This window comes from Vicugna pacos, chromosome 7 (genome assembly GCF_048564905.1).
Source record: "Vicugna pacos chromosome 7, VicPac4, whole genome shotgun sequence".
NCBI classification, from domain to species: Eukaryota; Metazoa; Chordata; class Mammalia; order Artiodactyla; family Camelidae; genus Vicugna; species Vicugna pacos.
Window position 1 is genome coordinate 46,909,471 of NC_132993.1, and position 23,687 is coordinate 46,933,157.

The 23,687-nt window shown below is 41.0% G+C and overlaps 1 protein-coding gene across 4 annotated transcripts in view; it reads left to right on the top strand.

Moving 5' to 3' along the window:
• The window catches only part of RAPGEF5 (Rap guanine nucleotide exchange factor 5), a 269,897-nt gene that overhangs the window by 153,463 nt on the left and 92,747 nt on the right, over nt 1–23,687 (top strand). For 3 of the 4 annotated variants that reach the window (XM_072964867.1, XM_072964864.1, XM_072964865.1), the window contains 2 exons: nt 11,596–11,669; nt 21,661–21,786. In XM_072964867.1, coding sequence (XP_072820968.1) covers nt 11,596–11,669; nt 21,661–21,786 — 200 coding nt within the window. The remainder of the gene's footprint in view (nt 1–11,595; nt 11,670–21,660; nt 21,787–23,687) is intronic. The other variant, XM_072964866.1, reaches the window with a different exon arrangement.

Here is a 23,687-nt window from a genome sequence, read left to right on the forward strand (position 1 = left end):
CCTGGCCCTTCGTGAGGACCGGCTCCATTGCAGGCGTCTGTTCTCCAGGGCATGAAGAAACTTCTGAGTCCTTGCAGACTTCCCGGCCAGGGAAAGAAGAGCAACTTAGAAAAAGATGCTCTGCCCCTTGTCTGCCCCAACCTTACGGTGCTCACTGCGGATCCACTGTGAGTTTGCCGGCTCCCACGTGGGGCTGTGGGTAGACTTTAAAGCAGTCTTCTCTATGTGTCATACATAGCCCCATCTGTGTGTAAACCAGCAGCCCTGTCCTCAGTGTCCCCTCAACCATCTACCGACCTCCGATGCAGAGCCCAAGACCCTCTTGGGGAATCAGACCCACTGCTCTGACTTTCCATCTTTTCTGCCTCTTTCCCCTGCTCCTCCCCGCAGTCTCCTTGCAGCAACACGGGGGCAGCCTGGAGCTTTTCTAGCCCATGACTTCCTGACCACCTCCCTGAGAGGCACAAACCTGTGGCTTAGCCATTTCAGGAAAGAGAGAGAGCTGAGATCTGACACTTTCAGAGTTGGCTCTTGTGCAAAGGAAGGGGACATTCTCTATGGATTTTGCCTTTGCAAGTCTGTTGTCTTGCTACAAAATTCTACCTTGAACGTCAGAATACAAATATCACTGGCTTTGTTTTTCTGCCCCTTATCTTCCACTCTTCCTCAGGCACAAGTGGGTCTAATTAGGAAAAAAGGTCCCATTTACAGATGAAAATGCAAGAGAAAAATCCCATTGCATGTTTTGTAGCATAAAGTAGCTGCCCTTAATTAAAGCACTTGACACCCATTCTTTCTTCCACACGCCCACCCTGTGGGGTCATGGTTAAAGAAGCTGAAGGTTGGTGAGTTGATGTAACTTGACAAAAGGTCATTTACTAGAAATATTGTAGGAATGATGCCCTATTTTTTTCCCAAATGTGTAATTTTAAAACCTTCTTTAAATTCTAGCAGGAATAGCTTTTGATGAAGGTTAAGGAAAATTTTCAAATCTTCTTTTCTGCCCTCCCCCAACCTCCTTGCCATTGACTGATCGATTTTGATTGGACTGTTGGGTGTCTTTGCTTGTATTTGCAAACAGAAGGATTTTTAAAGGATTCTTGGTGGTTTCTCCCAATGTTTTAAAATTTCATTGTAATGTCAGTGGGAAGATTCAGTAATAGAGTTGTGGGCAATTCAGAAACAACAACGACAAAAAGAATGAGCATCATATGAGTAGCAGAAAGTAGTAGTCAACATTATTTTTGAAATGTAGATTCCTCATCTGTTATAAAACCTTAGTTAATAAGCGTATCCATGTAGCGTTGACCTGTTGTGCTTTCTGGTTTACAGTCCCTGAGGCAGAATTTTGTAATTCTGAAAAGCCAGTTAAGAGACTCAGGTTCGATTCTGCTTAGCCACTTACTGTGGCGTCGTGGCTTCCAGACACACGTTTCCTCGTTTTGTGAAATGGAGCAAATGGCACATGCTTCTGGGGCTCTTGTGGGTAAGAAGGCATTAGATGGCATAAAGCACGAAGCTTCCCACCGGCACATAGTTAGGCTCAGAAATCACTTTTCTCTTACTCCCTGAGATAATCTTTTAAATTTTTAATTCGTGATTGAAACTGTTGTAAAAGAGTAGTGGAGTGTGCTGGGATCGTTTTTAATGAATGAACATCATCGCTGCTCATATCTGAACCTATCCTGTCACCAGAAACACAATCCTTGAAGGGCACTCGAAAAATGAGAGCCTTTCTGCCTCCTGAGAAGAATGTTGGAAGAAAATTGTTGCTAAGTTTAACTCAGTTGTGTTTCATTGAGGTGTTATTTTAGTTGGATTGTGCACAAGCAATCTTTGCATTAAAAGGAGACTTGTTTATTTTAGATACATTTCCTCATAAGAAGGGCAGCCGGACAGGCTACTGGGCTCAAGTACTGATGAGCTCCTTTTTACCGTCCCCAGGGGAGCAAATGTTTATGCTCTAATTAGAGGATACACTTTGCTCTGGTGACATCATCATTTTTCTCTGTTGAATAACTTTTTCACTGACTGGACATGTATTAAATGTGACTCCAGAGAAGATACCTAATAGGTAAAAAACTATTAAGAAGTGGAAGAAAGGAAGTTTGAAGAGTCCACTGGACTACAAGGCAAAGAAAGGCATAAGAATTGAAATGGAATCCTCTGTGCCTGAGGGTAGGGATAAATCATGCAGTCAGTAAGGTGGCAGGGAAGCAGCCCAGTGTCCAGGGGTGGCTTGAGCCACCTCCAGCCAAGTGTGCGGAGCGTGGAACATTTGGTAGGGGAGATGGCAGTTTTTCAACTACCTCTGATTTTGGCCTCCGCACTATAGATTTATTATGTTGTCTGAGTGCTGTGAATTTCAAGAATATCAGCACACCTGTATTCAGATGGTGGTAAAAGTAATACATTTCTTGCATGCAGCAAACATTTATTACCTGCTCTGTATAAATCCGCGAATGGAGAGGCATGCTGAGAGTTGGTGGGGAGGGGCTGTGTAGCAGCGCTTAAAAATAAATATGTTATTATGTCTAATTTTCAAAGAGACTGAAGTCCTAGTAGGAAATTGAAGATTGTTTGCAGTAAACCTCCTGTTTTCTGTGTCTCAGTCTCACTCCTGCTCAATGTGTTTTAAGCAATTCAAATTTTTATAGCATATTGGAGCAGATAAAGAGTCATACTTGGATACTTGACTCTCTCCTCCCCTGATTTCCTGTGTAATTCTGGGCAAGCTATTTAGCATCTCTCAGCCTCAGTTTTGTCATCTGTGAAATGAGAATAATCACAACAGCACTTGGAATCTGATTAAGGAGAAAGCCTACCGTATACCTGCTCTATAACATCACTGGGGTAACAGATATGCTATCATTAAATTCAGATTTCTGTATGAAGTGAATTGAGTAACTGTTAGAATGTAAGAGGATTCTGCTTTGGCCAAGGAAATTGGTCGTATCTACTGGAAATTTGTTAATGCTCTTTGCTGGGTCTGAATATTGCTTACGTCTCTTTGTCAGTGAAAATCAACACGTTGCCGAAGGCGAACCAAGGCGGCCCACCAACCTGGAGACTTGCTAGCTTCATGTGTGGAGTCTTGCTGGGTTTGGGGAACATGATTTTAATGCATGTACAAAATTTACCTCTTTCCTTACTAAGTGTGTTGGGAAAATAGTAAGTGGGAAAAAAAATTAAGAGTGTCAGAAAATGACCAAACAGGACAGTTCAGAAGATGTAAATTGCTGAGTTCCAAGAAGTATGCTCACCTTTAATTAAGAGAAATTGTTTCTCACTAGCCCTGCTAAGAAAATACTACACAGATATTTAACAAATGTCGGCATAAAGAGGTAGTAAATTATTAACCTGCCCACAGTGGCCACATACTTCAGTCCAGCCTTGCCTGCACCTCTACCAGAGGGATGTGAGGAAGACTGAGTGGGATAATCCGCATTAAGAGCCTGTGTCTAGAACACAGGAAAGCCCAGGAGCTGTATATATCCAGCCTGCTGACGGCGATACTTCTTTTGCCCACATCACCTCACTTGCTACTAAATGACCTCCACGTTTCTCAGCCTAACATCTAAGCCCAACTCACTCTTCCAGCCTTGTTTTGTGGTTTGCTCCAACGGTCTGCTGTTCACTGGTCCTGCATCGGATCCTGTGCTTTTCTCCCTGTTACCTCTGTGTATGCCAGAACCTCACCTCGACTGCCTTTCCTCTCCACCTCTTTCACCTGTCAGAATCTCCCTTTCCCTCGAAGTCTCTTTTGTAATCTTTCCCTCTCCCTCAGACGGGGTGTGACACTTGATTCTGTTTGCATCTATTTAATGGTTTCTGAATTGGTCACCTTCGTTCAGTTCAAGAGACCAGTACTCAGCGGCGCTACTTCTGGAAGTTATTCTCTCCCCCTTGAGGAGCTCGTGATGGAGATTAGTAAAGACAGGCGTTTGTGTTGGTAGTTGTAAAACACCGAGATGAAAAACTGTAGTTGTGTAGAAAAAGAGCTTTGTTTCCAAGTTTCCAAGTGGAAAGGATTCATTATTTTGTTGAGGGACAGGGGTGCAGGTGGTGAGGACTCGGAAGGGTTCTCACTAGGTGTTGGAGCTGGAGAGCAAGGTGGGTAAGAACTTCACCTGGTGAGTGAAGGTGGAGACAAGGGCATTCCAGGCGAGAAACAAATGTGGGAGGTGCACCTAGGAGAGTGTGAGACCCAAATGCCTGGCCTTCAAGGCAAAGTTGAGGCTTTAGCCTGGATGTTGGCCAGTGTTTAGCAGAGGAGGGAGCACAGGTGTCAAAGCTCTCAAGCCTGCACATCCCTGGGCTGAGCCTTACTGCATCCAGGATGCAGGGATGGGGCTGTGGAGCCTGAATTGGTATCGAGCTCCTTGTGTGACTGTCATGTTCTCCAAGTGGCTAGAGGCAGGAGTCTAAAAGGCTGGAGGGATGGCGAGGCATGGCATGATCAGACTCATGTTTTGGAAATGGACCTCAGGCAGCTGGGTGGAGGCTGAATCAAGGGAGAGGCTGGCTGAGAGGCTGGAGCAGTGGCCCCAGTGAGAGGTGGTGGGGTCATGAGCTATGACACTGCCAGGGAGGAAGAAGTGGCAGAATTTAGTGAGAGAGGGATGTGAGGATGGCAGGGAAGGAAGAGCATGAAGATGCCTGGTGGTGATATGAACTGAAAATACAGACCCCAGGAACAGAAATAGGCTCATGTAATACAGTGAGTGTGATGCATGCAATTTCAGACCTTTGTGTCCTCGTGTCCTATTAAATTGATGACTCGTTTTTGAGGGCAGAGGCTGTGCCACCACACCTATCCCAGCAGCTCATATGGAGCAGACACATGATGGCCTGTGAAATGAATATGCTCAGCGTGTAACTGGAGATGTGGGCCTAGAACTCAGAGAGGAGGGCAGAGATGGAGACACAGATTTGGGAATAACCCGCGTAACAGTGAAAGTTGAAACCATAGGAACAGATAAGATCACGGAGGAAGGAGGCAAAGAGAAAAGAGAGCCTGCAGGAAACTTGCATTTTTAGAGAGTTTCAAGATGATAAGAACCCAGAAAAGAGAGTTTTAAAACAACAGTCTCAAGTTCAGCTGACAGTCTGAACAGACTGGGACAGAGATGTAGTGGTCATTGGTCAGCTTCCAATGAGAAGTTCAAATGGCACTGGATGGGCCAGATGATAATATGGTGGTGTGGTGGGAATATAAATTGGTGCAGCCGTTATGGGAAACAGTCTGGAAAATCCTTAAAAAATTAGAAATAGACCTGCCATGTGATCCAGAAATTGCACTTCTAGAAGCATATCTAAAAGAAATGAAAACACTAACTCAGAAAGATAACTGCACACCCACCTGTGTCCTATGTTGACAGCAGCATTATTTACAATAGCCAAGACATGGAAGCAACCTAAGCATTCATCAATGGATGAGTGGGTAAAGGAAAGAACCAAACTCATGGAAAAAGAGATCAGACTTGAGGTTACCAGAGGCAGAGTGTGGGAGGAGGGGGAAGTGAAGGAAAGTGGACAAAAGATGCAAACTTCCAGTTAGAAGATAAATACTAAGGGTGTAATGTACAGTGTGATGACTATAGCTCGTGCTGCTGTATGGTATATAGGAAAGCTGTTAAGAGAGTAAATCCTAACAATTCTCATCACATGAGAAACATTTTCCTTTTTTCTTTTTTTTCTTTTTGCTATATCTGTATGAGAAGATGAATGTTAGCTGAACCAGTTGTGGTAATCATTTTACAGTATTTGTAAATCAGAACATCATGCTTGTACCCCTTAAACTTATATAGTGATGTGTGTCAGTTATTTTCAATTAAACTGGAAAAATAAATAAAACATTAAAAAGTAAAAAAATACTATATAACATCACTTGGTGGTGACTGCTGACTATTATTTTTCAAATTTTAATACTAAAAAACCACAGTGATGAGGTGTGAAGCTTGCAACTGCTTTTCCCCTTACTTTTTAAAGGATAGGAAAATTTTGAGCACTTGGAAGCAGCCGTGATTATGTGCTGGTAACTAAAAGTGAAAATACTCTGTCAGCATTTCTTGCTGGAAGCTCATTTCCGTGCCCTCTCGTGGGGAAGGCACTCCCTGTCGAATGTGGTCGTAGCCTCTCATTGAGGGGGCTCCTCAAGTAAATATTATGACCCTTGTCCAGAAATGGTACCAAAAAATAGCTGGTTATTTGGATAATGAGGAACTGGGTTCTGCATCCTGTGGCCTGGAGACACGTCAGTGTTTTCCTAACACAACCCACAGGACACAGAAAAGAGCCTTACCGGGTATGTATCTAATTCACATTTGTAAAAAATACTTAATTTTACTAATTGGAATGCATTTTGACCTTTAGGGTTTTTTTTTTTTCCCCTGTTCTTTCTACTGTATTCGATTCTATTTCATTAAAAAAGAAAAGAAATGAAAACAAATATTGGTCAGGAGCCAAAGGAGTGGATTTGCAGATGTGCGGGTGGACCAGCCTGCCCTGCTCTGCCTTTGACTGAGGGCAACTTGAACTGCCTCAGATAAATACATTTTTTCAGGGGAGGACTGGGACAGGTGACCTAACCTCATCTATGAAATTTTTCACGCCCAGCTCTTCAGGTTGTGCGAACATCAAATGAGACCCTCTGTGAAATAGCTTTCACTCTGTAAAAATACTGAAGAGGTGAAAGATTACATTATGATTGCCAAAACTTTAATTCTTGGCAAAGAAGTCAACAAATTACTTTTCTTAACTGTATTTGCAGATTTCTCACTTTGGGACTTGAAATGCTAAATTTCTGTCTGTAGTAAGATTTTTGGTTGATTTGTAAATTTAAAAAAAAAATAGTTTGGCTGATTTTTAAAGAAGACACTCTTGGCTATACTCACCTAGTGCATTACAGTCATTTAATGGCCTGTTGGTTTGGCTTTCACCTTTACAGAACTGATCAGAAATTAAAGCATCATTTTGAAAGAACATGAATCCCCTTTGTGTTTAAATAATAATATTAATAGAATTATTAGGAGAGTTTTCTTAGCAACCATCCCAGTAAGTCATAGGGAAGAAGAACCTGTTGTCCCCAAGGCAGCAAGAAAGTGACATCTGGGCAAGCCCTGGAGCCCTTGGAGGCTGTCAGCAGTAACTCCTCTTGAATTGCTCTTGGCTAACTTACAAATAGACACAATTAAACTAAGTATCCTTTTGTGAATTAGTGCTAATTAATCCACATATAGGCTTTGTTCTCCTGTGGACTCTCATGTTTATTTTTCAAAGTATATGCTTCAGATCTTGTGCTGTAACTTTTGTTGTGGTTCATATTTTCAAGGGCCTTTTCTTGCTTTTGGACTCTGTGTGTTGAGAGATAAGGGGGTGGTTTGTGTTGGCAGAGAATGAGGCTTCGAGCCTCCCTCGGTCCCAGAAGCTGTCATTCCTCTGTCTGTGTTCCGCTGGAGGGAACTATCCCAGAATCAATATTTGCATAGGAAAATTTCCCCCAGCATATTCTTACTCTGATCAGATAAAAGAATTCAGCTCAGAAATCTGAATAACTGCTTCCTCCTTGTTCGACCACAGGAGCTGTGCCACGAGGAGGCATGAACAGTTGCCTCCTTACGTATTCCTTGGCGTTAATCTTCATTTTAAAGGATCAGTAAAGCATTCTCTTTTAGGTGGCTAACTGTGTCAGACATGTGACTTCATGGGATGACTATAAACCCTCAGATGTCCAAGATGAAGTTTTTTTCCCCCAAGTGAACCCCTGGCTAAAATGCATTCTTAGAATCACATTTTTTCAGGATTTCGAAGAAAATAATGTTCTCTGTTGTAGGAGAGCACGCTCTTTCCCTCATTGTCAGTGTGCTGAGGGTGAGAGTCTACGAGAACTTGAGCGTCTCTTCGTTGTGCCCGGTGCTGAGCTACCTTTGTCACGTCCCTTTAACTCACTTATGTCTCTGATTCTCACTCTGATGAGCAAAGTGTAACTCTGGGCAACCAATTTTGAGGTCTTCAAAGATGTGATAAGAAATGTAGCATTGTTGTGGAGGAATAGAAATATAGAACGAAATTTTTATCCCAAGGGAGCTTTCAAGCTAATCTCTTCTTCTTTTGGTTCTATTTGCATGTACTAAGCCTTATGTCTCAATCTCAAAGAATAGTGTTAACTCTCAATCATGAGATTGTTATTCATTGTCCGGTATGTGCTTTGCTGCAGCATAATAAGGTGAGAAAAAGAAATGCCTAGACATCAAAACATTGTTGTTTTAAAAACAAAAACATGAGTTTAGTTGGCAACAATATTCCACAATTTAATTTTCTTTATTTTCTTCAAAACCAAGACTTTATTTAAAGAGCAAAAATTCAAATAAAGCATAAATTAAGTGCCAAGGTATGATTGGTACTTCATGGGGGCGAAGCTGTTCCACACCGGTACATTATCAGATTGCCCTCTAGGAAAATTCTTTCCATTGCAGGATGAGGAAAGACTTCTCGTATTATTTCAGAGGGCTAGTGGAGTCCCTTACTTCTACAGCCCATTGCATTTTTAAGTGGAATTTTGGGGTTTGTTTTGTATTTTATTTTCCCTTTGCATTTTTGCCTCTAGAGTTTCAGAGAAAACATGAATGCTTTTTCTTTATTCTTAAGTTTCCTCCTAATCGGGCAACAGTAACAGCAGAGGACCCCCTTTGAACCAGTGTGAATAGAACTTTCTTGCTGAAAATAGAAGAAAAGCTTCTGCCCACTTCCTCTGCCTTTAGGTGTTCAGCTGGTAGGAGTTATCCCAGTTCAGCCATGAAGTTTCACAGAAGAATTTCCCTCCCCTCTTTTTTTCATAAATGGTTATAAAAGACATAGCTCATAAACGTAGGTGTAGTCAAGTTGTGCCATTTTGGTCACTTGGGAAGACATTGTTCATCTCAGTTGATTTTTACAGAGCTCACACTGCAGGCATGGCATTTTTGGTAAGTACCTCACTGTGGGCATAAAAGGCATTTAAAAGCAAAAGGTACATGAAATGATATTTTTAAAAATACAGAGCAGAGAGCATAGTATTTAAAAAATACACAAAATAGTACAAACTGAGTCCAAAAAGTACAGTGGGTGGCCTCCCTGTCAGCGAGGTTGGTGTGCTTGGGGCCTGCCTTTGATGGAGAGGACGGTGCCATGGTGGGTGCAAGCAGTGACTTACTTTCTTAGGAGTCACCTCAATTGCTTCTTCTCTCTCATCTCCCTGCCCCGCCCCTACAATCCCATGCCTCTCATATACAGTTCATTGGCAACTTGTGTCTGTTCTGTCGTAAAAACACAACTCATATCCCCCATGTTTCTAGCTCATTGCCATTGTCATCTCTAACCCAGATGATGGCAATGGCCTCCTAACTGGTCTCCCTGTTTCCTGCTTCTCCTAAGTATCCTCCACTAAGCAGGCAACAAGGACTTTTGAAAATAGACATCAAACCATGCAGTTCCTGATTTAAAATTCCTCAGTGCTTCCCCATGTTCTTAGTCAAAAATCTGAATTGACTGTGGTCTATGCTCTCTCCAGGCTTGTCTGGTGTCCCCTCACCTGCCACGGGTGGCTCTTGTCTAACCCTCAGGTCTCAGCCCCAATATCACTGCTAAAAGAAACACCATCCCTGTCCTCCTCTCCACAGTGACCTCCCTCAGTTGTTTTCTGTCATTTCCCCATTTATCATGATCTTTAATTTCATTGTATTTTTAAAAACTCTTATCATAGTATTTCTTACTGTTACTTGTTGGAGCAGTAGTCCTTGTCCGTCAGCTGTCCCCCAGCTAGTGTGTGGACTTGACGAGATCAGGGGCTTCTCTGTCTTGTTCACTGTAATAACCCCAGTGCCAGGCACGTAATAGGTGCTAAGTACATATTTGTTAAAAATGGAAGAGCAAGCTGTCCAAGGAGAAAAATAATGAAATAAGTTTGGATCAGAGCTGGGTACAGTATATTTTGAAGTTGAATGTCAGTGTGAAGTTGGGGCTGAGGAGGAAGCTGGGGAGCTCAAGGAAGACCTCCAGTGATGAGCAGAGGGTTCAGACTTGATAACGATACAGAGGTCAAAGCGTGGCACTTGTTGGTGTATTGTTTGAGGCTAATGATTTAGCAGTTGTGCCGAAGCTGGACTATATTAGAGAGGAGCTGGGATAAGGGACCTTGTGGTAGGAGATTACAGCACCAGCGCAGAAAGAGTGACGCAGACTTGGATAGGGAGAGGCTGGAGAAATATAGGAGAAGAGGTGGATTTAAGACCACATAGTTTGGAATTTGGTGGTAACAGTGCATGAAGAAATCCAAATATAAAATATCGTGCTTCCTTCATTATGTAACACTAAACTATTAGCCAAAAAAACACACTTAAAAAAAAGAATGTTCTCCTCCTACACTGTTGGTGAGAATGTAAATTGCTGCAGCCACTATGGAGGACAGTATGAAGGTTCCTTAAAAAACTAAAAATGGACTTACCATATGATCCAGCAATTGCACTCCTGGGCATATATCTGGAGAAAACTATAATTCGAAGACACATACACCCCAATGTTCATAGCAGCACTATTTACAATAGTCGAAACAACCTAAATGTCCATCAACAAATGACTGGATGAAGAAGGTGTGGTGTATGTATATGTAGTGGAGTGTTACTCAACCTTAAAAGATGAAATAATGCCATTTGCAGTAACATGGATGGACCTAGAGATTATCATATTGAGTAAAGTAAGTCAGACAGAGAAAGACAAATATCATGTGATACCACTTACATGTGGAATCTAAAAAGAAATGATACAAATTCTATTTACAAACCAAAAACAGACTCACAGATATAGAAAGCAAACTGGTTATCAAAGAGGAAAGGGCAGGGAGGGATAAACTAGGGTTTTGGGATTAATAAACACATATTACTATATATAAAATAGATAAACAACAAGAACCTACTTTATAGCACAGGAAACTATATTCAATTTCTTATAATAACATATAATGGAAAAGAATCTGAAAAAAAATGTGTGTGTGTGTATGTATATATATATATATATATAATGTAACACTAAACTATTAGCAAAAAAAAATCACACTTAAAAAAAAGAATGTTCTCTTCCTACACTGTTGGTGAGAATTTAAATATATATATACACACATATACACATAACTGAATCACTTAGCTGTACATCTGAAACTAACATTGTAAATCAACTACATTTCAATAAGAAACATTTAAAAAAAAAGAGATGTTTTCACAAGAACTTGATAGAAGCCTTCATCTCTACCCCAGCTCCCCTTGGGTGAAGCTCAGTACTGACATGTTGTTGTCTCAGTGGGTTGGGGTGATGAGGAAAGTTGCGATCAGATTTCTCCAATGCCTTTGATTTAATAAATGAGAAAATACAGTGAAAAGCGCCCAGTGCTATTAGTTAAACTTTTGATCTAAATAATAAAAAAAAAACAGATATTTACATTTTGTGAATACCTAATGTAATTTTTTTCTTGTCACATTGCCATCTGAAAAGAAAATGACCCGAAACAGTTTTCGTATGGTGCGACATTTGTGTAATGTTGTTCTTTTTCTTTTCTTCTTTAAGCAGTTGAACGAGATGAAGACAACAATGGCAAACACGTAACTGTGACAGAGGCTGAAGGTGTTCCAGGTCCCCAGGTGTGATAAGTTCTGTGGCACCCCTCATCGTACTGTTCTGCTGTGTCGAGAGTGGTGAGATAGGGCAGGTGCTTGCAGATGATAGAGGTTTTACCTTTTGTGTTCTCAAAATAGTCATGTAGTGGGAATAAAGTACTTATTTTTGATAAAGAGATATTTCACAAGAGAGGCCAAAATTGCTCACTACATTTATGATTTGATTCATGGAAGGGTGGACAGATGCAGAAAAATACTCCACTTCCCAGAGAAAGCAAGCAAAGTCAGTGAAGAATCAGGATAGACCACCCTGGGGCAGACCATGCCCTGGAGCAGAGGAGAATCAGCCCGGGCTTGGCCAGACAGATAAGTGCAATGCCTTGTCTGCCTCGGTTTCTGTGCTGACCCCCGGGGGTCACCTTCTGGCTTTCTGTAGCAACTGACCTCCAAATACTATGGCAGCATAAACTTTGGGCAGTAGTGCTGTCCACTGTTAACTTTATGTAAAAGCAGAGCCCTTAAAGATTCTCGATAGGGACAGCAGGGAAAGAAGCAGAACGGGGCATGAAGACATTCTTTTGCAACTTCCCAGTAGTTAAGCTCTACTCCTCAGAATTCCACCTCCTGGACACCCAGCTGTCCCATTATGTGACATGGCTAAATACCTGGCTACATTAAGTAGTGAATTTTTAACTTGTGAGTTTTAAATGACTCATCTCTAAACCTATCTGATAAGAGACTTATGAGGATTAAAAAGAGAAGTATGTTGAATAAACAAGCCACGAGACTTTATTATGCCTGAGAACAAGAAAACAGTGGGTCCAGGGGAGTCTACTACTGGGAAATCAGTCATGGTGCGTACAGAGCAGGAGGTTGATGGAACTGCCCTGGTGAAGAATCTGACAGACTTGACTCTCAGGAAAAAAGGGGTGGAAAATTCTGAAAGCAGACAAGCCCTTTAGAGCCCTCACTTCCTGCAGGGTGTTGCTCTGTTCTACTAGACATTACAGAGGAAATAGCCTTTCAGGATTATGGTGATGGTGTCATGATGTCATGCAGGGCCAAACTCATCAAAATGTATACATTAAATGTGTGCGACTTTTTGTATATTAAGCAAAAGCTGAAAAAAAGATTCTTAGCTTGGTTGACCCATTGCAGTTCACCTTTAAAGTTGTAAATCTGTTGATTCTGATCAGAGTGATCACATTAGCTTTTTCAGTCGAGATTGCACAGGTTGTCATGTTCTAATAAGTTCATATAAGGACTTGATTGGAATTGTTTTGCTGTGGTAATATTCAGGATATGGTAGCCCACAAGTTCATACTGAAATTACACTGCAGACATCCGAGGAAACCTGGGCAGGGATTCCTTTCTCAAAGACTTCTTAAAGCATTTGGTTGTTAGTGGGACAGTTTCTTTATTATTTAGTTCTAAATTTAAATTGCTCTTCTTTGTTTTGGACTTACTCTGTGGACAAGAGTTGGCTTTAATGCAGTTTTACTCCTCTGTGTATCTCAGTCGGATCCACAGACCTTGCTCTTGGAGATTTTGGGGTTTTTCTCTAGCAACGGTGACATAACCGCATATTTACAGAATGTACCGAGGACTAAAACTGTGAAACCAGTTGAAGCCAGCGAGGCAATAATTAGATCAGGAAAAGGTTCTGTTTAGGTTGGAAAGTCATGAATGAAGTTCACTGGGATGCATAATTATGAGTGCTGCAGGCTGAGACAGCTGTCACTCCCTCTGATGTGTCTGAGAAAGCTTGATCTGCTCCTCCCAGTAGAAGTGCCACTTTTCTTGGTTGGATTCTGCAGGTCCATCTGTCCAAATGCTCGGGGTAGGATCACCAGTGGTTCAAGTCATACAAGGTGAGCTGAAAGGAGACTTTCAGAGTTTCACCGTCCAGTATCTAGGCAGAACTAGAAACAAATGCATGCGTGTGCTTGTGGGTGTATACCTGTGTGCACTTTACACAACAATGTATTAATTTGATATTTGATGTATATGCATGTAATTAATTGAGCTCCTATATGCCAGACTCTGTGGTGAGTATTTCACATGATTGCAGTCTTCATTCCAGTGTATATTTTAAACAAGTTAAGTGCAAGTTGGTTTTCATTCCTTCCCTGCACATGATGAAGTACGTCACTGTGGAGAGGGTGCCCTGGGCTGCAGAAAACCTTGGCTGTAGAAAGGGTTAAGACAGTCACTACCCCCAGAGAGGCTGCGCCTTGTTGTACACAGGTTCCCACCCACCAGGAAGCTCTAGTTCTCCTCTCATACGTTGGTACCTTTCTTCCTTTTCTCACTAAGAATATCTTTTCTGTCTAAGAAACTTCCTGTTTTAGTGTAGGGACGTGTGGGCAGAGTGAAGAATGGAGTCAGGGATTTGTGTCTCAGCCCTTCTTCCTTGTAGTTGGTGCCTGTAGGCAAGTTCTTCAGTGTCTCTAAACCTGTAAGTTCCTGTCGGGTGGCATCCATGTCTTGGTCACCAAAGTGTCCCCACCATGCTAGCCAGTGACTGGCCTGCTTGATTTTCATCTCTGTAAAGTGTCATGAAATGAACATAAAGCAATGCCTGCCATCCTGGTACATAAAAGACTTTGGCTGAGTGTTAGGCATTTCCTTGAGGTTAAGAGGCTGCCTCCTGGGCCAGACCACCCACTCCTTCTCTTGTCTCTGCCACAGCCACCTCAGGCAAGTCACCCTGCTCTCCTGTGCCCCGTGTTCCTTTTCTGTCAGAGCTGTGAGAGGTAACACTTAGGCAGCACTTCAAATGCCTTAGGCAGTCTTCTGAGCTCTTTGTTTTTATTAACATATTGAAACCTCACAACAAACCCTATGAATCAGATAATATAATTACCACCACTTTACAGAGGAGCTGATGAGTGGTCGGGACGGAAATCCAACCAAGGTAGTCTGGCTCTGACATCCTTACTTTTAACCACCCTGCTCAACTGCCTTTCTAATATGTGTGAAGTAGAAATCATTGTTGGGTGGTTTTGAGGATGAAATGAGCATCTGTGAAGCAGTCAGACCGTGCCTGGCACGTAGTAAGTACTCCGAAAAAGTTAGTCTCCAGGAGCCATTATCTTTCTCATCATGATCATCTGTCTGTCACATTGCTTTTGGTCTTAATAGGTAAGGTATCTGACATGACTGGGCTGCAGTTTTACTCTGTCTCCCGTTACGGTGTCTTCACATAAAACACTGTAGGCCCTTCACTTGTTAGAACCCTTTATACAGGACTAAAGGGTTAAAGAATCTTTATCAAAATGTGCAGAATTTTTGCCAGGTTCTAGTTTAAGGGTTATAATGAGATGTGCAATGAGCAATTTATAACATTTTGAACTTTGGAAATTTCATTCAGGTGGCTATTGACCACTGGATTCAGTGATTATTTTCATTCCTATTGGAATCAATCATTTTGATATTAAGTGATGATAACTGTTATGCAAATTGATTGTCAACTATTTTACGATTATTTTATCAATAGCCAAAGTGTGAGTTTCAAAAAGCAGACTGAAGAAAGCTCTTTCTTAAGTCTGTGATAGCAGTCATACAAAACAGGTGATCCTTTTAAATCCTTTATGTTAGAATTTATTAAAATTGCTTATTCTCTCTTTGTTTTTAAACTACATTATTATTTGCCAACTTTGCTGCCCTGCTTGGCAGAATGGTCAGTATTGTATACAGATCTGAGCTGTAATTTCCTTCAGGTCAAACCATGGTACAACATTGGTGACCTCCCTATTCTAGTCTGAACGTTCAGAGAATCAAATATATGATAAATGAGCCCCTTACTTCATCAATTGCGTAAGCATATAATGTGTTTATTTTCACTTGAAGAAATAATCATGTAAGTATAATGATTAAGAAAGTATGTGCAGGAAGTAACATAAACATTCCACGTAACAGTGGTTTCTGCCTCCTTCCCTCCCATACTCTAGCAGAACACGGTATCACACAGTGTTTGCCTAGGACAGGTCTGCCTGACCACTGTGGTGTGTTAACACAAGTCATTCCACAAGGGAGGAGAAACAGAGGAAGGAACCTCCCTGAACTTGCTTCGCCTCTCCTGTCCAGTGAGGGACTAGGAGTCACTGAATGAGGCTCTCTGATGCCCCGGCATGGGGATTGAGGCCTGTACTAGTGGTGCCCCAGGCATTAGTAAGCCTGCCTTTATGTCACAGTTTCTATCTTACGCACTTTTCCCTCTGCGCGCATCTTGATCCTTCCCCCAATTATCAAAGGGTGTATTTTTCTATTCCAACCAGTAAGAAAGTTGTCATAGTTTTCTTCCTCTGAAGAAATTTAAGAAAATGAATAATAAAATGAAATTATCTCATTATCGTTATTATTATTTTATTATTAATTGTCTTCTGAATTTTCCTGGAAAGAATTCTTACTGTTTTCTGTGTTAGAAACAGGCACATACAATTTAGTAATATAATATAGCATCACAGCCCATCAGTGTTTTATTCTGTCATTTGGACTTTCTGTATAAAATAGCAAAAAAAAAAAAAAAACTTGATGAATTGCCATTCAGGATTTAATTTTTGAAGAAGTGAATCAACTATGTAGTAATCAGTAAGAATTTCCCCGAATACCCTGCATTTGCATTAAAAAACATTCTGTTATTACAAGAGTGCTTTCATGAGAGGTGGACTCTTTTATGCTGGTTTTCCTCCCCTTGATAGCGGTTTTTGCATGAGGTTTTTTTGTAAATGTTTAGATAAGGTGATTTTAAGGTTACGATAATGCAGAAAATGCTTCCAGACACAGAACTGTGCTCTTTCACCTCATGTCATAAAGGTTGCTCATTTATCATACTTGTCGCTTTTCTGAAGGAAATCCTGTCCAAGTTTCATTTTACTATGGACAGAATGGACCGAACATTTTTATGATTCCATTTGTAAAGGAAACTGACTTTGCATTTACATTCTTGACATTTCTCTTCTCAAATGCTGGAAGTCATATGAATAGCTTTAATTATGCATTAGAGATTTTTTTTTTCAAAGCAGGACATTGAAATAAGGCTCTTAAATAACTTCTGACGGTTACACATTAATCTTTTATTTTTTTCCTGGCCTAGCAGTGTTAGGTAAACTGTTTATAATTAATTTCACATAGATAAATTAAATAGTCCAGGAATGTGAAAGTCTAGATCAAGGGCTGTTAGCTGTCTTGCTTCTCCCGCCATAACAAAGCTCTCAAAATATATTAATAAATTCATGGCTTTTTGAATTAAATCACTAAATTACAGAGCTGTGAAAGGAACCCCCCAGAGAACATCTGGCTGAGCATGGTGTTTCCAAACAGAAAATAAGCCTTATAAGACCAGGATATACGGGCATCTCTCTGGGCTTGAAGTTCTCTGGGGAATGAAGAAGCTTTCATAACCCTCCTTGAAAGCCTCTTTTGATAGTTGCATGTGAGGAGTGCTAAAGAATTGATGATCTTGTGAAAATGCATGTAGAAATTATGCAGCAACCAGAAAATCAAGACAGCAATATTCCTTTTTAAATGATAGGATGATTTAATTATAAGTATAAAATAATTAAGTCAATCTGAAACCCAGTTTTTAAAGTAATAGCATTTTGTGTTTAAAACACATGATCTGTGCACCCAAGTCTCTAATAAAAATGTATTTCCTCAAGAAAGAAAAGTCTCTATCCTAAGGAAACAACTCATGTTCACACAGAAACCAAAAAAAACAAAGTATCTTAAATTTCCTCTACCCTTTTATTGCTGATGATATGTTATCAGTTGTTTTTTAAAAAAATATATGGGACCCACAGACAGAAGGAAAGGCTGTCTCTCCAAATTGGAGTCTGCTGAATCTTAGCCTGGTTGCTTTGGAGCCTGTGCTGGTGAGAAGAGGTAACAGGCTCATTCCCACTTGCCAAATGAGTTAGCTCATTTGTATGCTTTCCTCCCGTGGACTACCCCTGCCTGGCCCCAGTTCCACACGTGCCCTCTATTACACAGGGTGCCACCCTGGGGAGCAAACAGAGATTAGGACCAATTCATCACACCACTGAATAAACAACCATGGAGCAGGTCCAGAGGTGGCAGGGTCATTAACACCTCTCTCCTCTAGCACGGCAGTGTATTAAACACTGAGGATGACATGGATGGAGAGGGAAGAAATCCTAGATGGTCGACATAAGTGAATTTTCCAGATAACAGAAACATATTCTTTTAAGTGTCAAAACAGTTAAAGGACGTTAATCATTTTTGTGTAGAAATTTCCCTGAATAATGTCCTTGCCTTCTTAGTGTGAATTGAGGATCCTTAACACCACTGACCCTCTTTTACTCTCTGGTATTGGTTAAAAGAGCATCTTCAAGACTGGCCCGTGTATTTAGCGCTGGCTCCGGCTGTGGGCTCCTGACAAACCAGTATGCCCTAAGGAGGATGGTGAGGGTAAAAAGAGCTAAAAACAAAGTACAGTGGATCCTTACTAGTGCTTGGCAATCTTACTCTACTTCCCTTGTCCGATTTCCTCTTCTCTTAAGTCAGGAGTTGAGAAACCACAGCCTACTGCCTGTTTCTGTAAATAAGGTGTTACTGGAGCACAGCCGTACTGACTCCTTTACAGACTCTCTTGCTGCTTTTGTGCTGAACTGCACAATTGAGTAGTTGCACCAGAGACCACATGGCCCGTGAAGCCTAGAAATATTTACACTTTAAAAAAAAAGTTTACCAACCCTTGGAACTGAAAGGACTGTTACATGCCTTCTTTTCTCTTATCTCCAGCGTCTTCTCACAGTCTTCTCACACTCTTGTTTAATAACCTGACTTCTTATTTCTCTGGGAAATAGAAGCCTTCAGAAAAGAATTTCCACGTGTTCCCACCACCAGTTATGCCAGCCACCCCGTACGCCCCCTCCCCTCCTGGTACAGAGCATGAAATACTCATATTCATGTTTCTAGCTGAGAGGAGACCTTTACGCTCTCTTTCCTACTCAAAGACATTACTCCGAAAATTGCCCTCTCTCCTGCCTACATCATCAAATTTCTCTCTCTACTGGATGATTTCTAATAAAGATAAATATGCAGGAATATTCCCTCACCTTGAACAAGCAAGCAAAACTCCCTGCAACATCCACCTTTAAGTAGGGCCCCATTTCTTGTAATACAACTCCTCAAGAGTTGTCTCTCATTCTCTGTTAAACCCACACTAATAAAGCTTTTTCCCCCTACCACCTTTTCTCAGAAAGAAGTTACATTCAAAGTCACCAATTACTCTTGCTGAATTCAGTGTCAGTTATTTTGAACTCCTCTTAGTTGCTGTTTCAGCTGCATTGGTTGTTTTTTCACTCCGTCCTCCTTGAAATACCTGTTTCACTAATCACCAGCTTCTCCTCATTCTCCTTTTCAGATTACTCCTCATCTTCCTAGTTTCTAAATATTAGACTCAGTTCATGGATTTTTTCTCTGTTTACATCACTCCACTGATAACCTCACTCCTTCCTCTGGTTTTAAATACCATCCACACTATGATGGCTCCCAAAGTCCTGTCTCCAGCTTAGACTTCTCTGGACCTCCAGATGGCCAACCCGGCAGCTCCACTTGGATATCTATCTAATAGTCATCTTCCTTCCTAGACTTTCTCCGCCATCTTCCCAATCCCAACAAATGACAACCCTAACCTTCCAGTCACTCAGGCCAAGTATCCTGGAGACAGCAAATTCTGCTGGCCATACCTTTGAAATATATCCCGATTAGAACTACTTCTCACCATCTCCAGTGCAGCCACAAATTCTAAGCCTTCTCTTGTCTGAAGACCAGTCTCCCAATGGGTCTTCTCGCTTCAACTGCTTCTCCCCACTTAACAGTATTTTCTCAACCCAGAAGACAGAAGGATCCTGTGAAAATGTAAGTCAAATTATGCCCATCCCATGTTCAAAACTTTCCAGAGTATTTTCATCTTGTTCAGGAAGAGAATCTAAAGCCCTTTCATATCCTGTGAGGAAACTACACGATCTGGTCCAGCATCCCCTGTCTGAGTGGCCCCACCAGTGTCCCCCTCGCCAGCCCTGCTCCAGCCCTGCTGTCCTCTTTGCTCTTCTTTGAACATGACAGACACACCCAAGCCTCAGGGCCTGTGCACTTATGCTCCTCTGCCTGGAACATTCTTCACTCCGTTTAGATCTTTACTCAGATGACATCTTACCAAAGAATCCTGCCCTGACATTCCTATTTTAATAACACTTCTCTGTCCCTCACCCTGCTTTTTTCCCCTTTTGGTCATGTATGACCGTCTAATATTCCATATCTCTGTGTTACATAATCCACATCCCTTGTTGAGTTTAAGCCCCATGACATGTGACACTTTGTTTTTATTGTTGTTGCTCACTACTGTGTCCCTAGAACCTGTAATAGGTCTTGGCACGTGGTGGTTGTTCAAGAAAAACCAGCTGAGTGAGTGAATGAATGAGTAAAATAGGGAGCTAGAGGAACATACACGGGGAATGCAATAAGAAATCTGTCATAAATATTGGCGTTTAAATACTTGGAAGGTTGTCACATTGGATAAAAAATAGACATAGTTTCAGTTGCTTTAAAAGGCAATACTAGTGCTCACGGTTGAAGTTCAGTGGTTGCAGAGTTTTGTCTAGCATGATCAGGGACTTTCCAGTGATTCTGGCTCTGTAACAGAGCACAGGCTGTCTTAAGATAAGCTGAAATCATTGTCCAAGGAAACCTTGGGGCCAAGCTGGAAGACCACTTGTGAAGGGATGTTATAAAAATAAATCTCTGACTTTGGTGGAGGTATTCCACTTGCTATCCCATGGGAATCTGATTTGGGCCACTTCAGTGATTTTTGTTTGTTTGTGGATTTGTTTGTCTCCTTTCTATTTGTTGGAGAAACTGCTAGATAAGGAGGTGTCCTTGCCCTTAGGAATAAATATTTAGTCATTGCTTTGCATGGATGGTTCATTTTGCTTATGCTCACTCAACAAAATGCATATTTTAGTACAAACTATTAGGAACTTGAAGCTGTGATCACTTGCTGGCCCCTTCTCTGTATTGGGTAATGTTGCTCAATCCACTCAAGTCCTGTAGGTTTTATGGGGTAAAACTAAGATTTATAGTTTAGGCTATTTCTGCCAAGAGGAACTTCAGATTTCTTTATTAGATCATGTTCTGATATGTCAGGATGAACCATTTTTGAAAGAATTTGAGCAGAAACAGTTCATAATTTGTGTGTTGTAATGATCACACATATATATATATATATATATATATATATATATATATATATATATATATATATATGTATGTATTTTTTTTTCTGATCAAAGTCCTAGATTCCCCTCCATATTATTTTTGTTTGGTACTTTGGGGTTAACAAAACATAGGATGCTTTATGAACCATTTCTAAACCCTGATGAAATTTTAAGTTTTTGCAGTTTATTTTTAATAACCTTTTCTACCATATTTCATGCAACATTGGAGGTATTTTGCTAATAATGCCCCATAGTAACTTTCCAGTTGTAAAAGAAAAAATGATCTTACGATCTTCTTGTTAACTGTGTGTTTGTACATGGAATGAGCTGGTGGAGCTCAAGAATTAGGAGGCCGTGTACTGTTATTTTTAGTACTCTGTATCAGTTCACCCTTGTTGCTGGAGTAGTTCCTGGCTAACTTTCCCATGAGTTTTTAACCTCTTGCTGGGTTTATGTAACAGGAAACAGGCTGTCAGGAACAAATAGTGGCAGATCAGGAGCACCCTTTAGTAGCAAATGATGTAGTTGGCTCTGCCTTTCACTCTCTTAAAGTAGACTGATAAATGATCTCCACTTTAAGCCTTTCAGTGTGGCGTTCTCCGAGGTTAAGCTAATATAATTTTGGTTTGGGAAAGGCAAAATATTTTACCAAGACATGATTTAATCCAGGTGGCAGAGAAGATGAGCTTATTATAAAGGTGAACTTGTGCGGTGGTGTCATGTCCTGGGACTGTGGATTTAAGTATATCTTCGCTTTTTCTCCAACTCTCAAGGCAGGGGTGATGTGCAAGCTTCAGGAGAAAGATGATATCGGGCGAATTGAACTGGTCCAGAAGCTGGCAAGAGAAAACTGTCAGTGTTTGCAGACGGACAAAAAAGAACAGGAGAAATCCGAACACGTAAGCCCTTTTCCTCTTGGGGATTCAGTTTTGAAGGGATGGACGGTGTTTCTGCCTGGTTATATGTTTGAAGAAAATAACATTTTATTTTAAATTCTTTAGGTTTGGAGATTTTTTTTTTCCTTCCCAAAGTATGCTTCTTTGTAAAAAAAAAAAAAAAAGACAGCTACTCTAGCTTTCTAAGCCAGTGGTTTATGACCCTGGATTTATGAGAGAACTCTTCACAGAAGTAAATCATACAGAAATGTAAGAACACATGGGAGCAAATGTGAATGCATGTCTCTTTGGTGGCTTTCGGTTTGACTTGGGGGGTTTCATCCCATTAGACAGTTTTCGGAATATGAGTTTTGAAAAGACATTCCAGTGTACTTTTGTGTGTCGAACAGGAGGTGGATCTGGTTACCAAACGAATGTATCCCAAGTCACAAGAAATAGGTAAGAGCCGAAGAACAGATTATAGATGCTCCTGCGGAGTCAGGGAGTCAGAAGGGAGTTTTCCCAGCGTCTTATGAACTTTTGTGTTCCAACAACAGTCATGTTGTTTGCATGTAGTTGAACTGGAGGAAAGGGACGCTCTGCTCAGTTCTCCTGAAAGCAGTTATTCAGATTAAGCCTTAGAATCGAGACTGCTGCCGTCACGCTGGGGAGACAATGGGACCACTTTCTCCTGCTGTACGTTGCTGTCTGTTGACTTTCTGTTGTTGTTTGTAAGGCTTCACTCTCAGTGCTGAACTATCCAGGATTGCTCACGAAGGGGAAAATTCCTCAGTGCTTATGAACATGTCTTTCTTTAGCTTTAATTTTTCCTTGGGATTTTATTTTCAACCCTTTCCAGGGGAGAAAAAATTACTTCCTGCTTTTTCTGCTCCAGGGCCATCAATACAAATGTCAGGGGTTTACTGAGCAGGAGAGGAGGGTGAGATACAAGGATGGCAAGCCATTTAGTTTAATAACGTAACATCTCTAACGGTGAGCATCGAATCATTACAATTGGTGTCTCAAGGGGGAGAATAATTAGGCAGTTTCAAAGCCTTGTGATTGCAGTTTTTTCAGAGGTGACCATTGGCTTTAAGTGCACGTGGAGGTCTCAGGAACCTTCACCTCAAGAGGTACTAATGAAAAGTTTATAGGAACTACTGAAAAGTTAAGGGACTTGTTTGAGTTGTTAAAAACACCCTGAAAGTTGACTGTATTGAAGACTGATTCCTAACCTCTGCTGTATCTTTAGAATATTGAATATCCTAGTTTATGTCTTATGTTTCTCAAACAATATTCCTTTTGATCCATTTTAATTAGAAGAACAGCAATTTTCATATGCTATATTTTATTGATGGCAAGATGCACGTTCCCCCCACATTTTAGCATCTCTGAAGTCAGGATGAGTCTTAACAGTTGATGATATGGAAACTTGTCCCAGTTTTTTTTTTTAGTGGAGGTACTGGAGGTTGAACCCAGGAGCTCATGTATGCTAAGCATGCAGTCTACCACTGAGCTGTACCCTGCCCCTAAACATGTCCTAGTTTAATTGGGAGCATTTTTCTTTCCTAGTGATCCTTAAAATAGATGACGTGGTTTACAGGGGACTGCACATTCAATTCAGTGGATCAGTGACAACTGGAGGGTGGGGCAAGATCTTAAAATCAAACCAACAGTGGAGTACCACTTCACCATGGTTAGAAATCATCAGCCTTAGCCCACAAACAGCTTCATGCTTATTAAAAAGGTCCCTGTGTTTTGCCTTATTAGTTTCTTCCAGAATATTATAGTTACAGCTAATGAGAATATAATATCCTCCAAATATATAGTAATAGACATCTGAACTTGGTACTGATAATTGGAAAGACGTAACACGAAATGGAAATTTAGTGGTAGAAAGTTTGCAGCTCTGCTTATGGTCATGC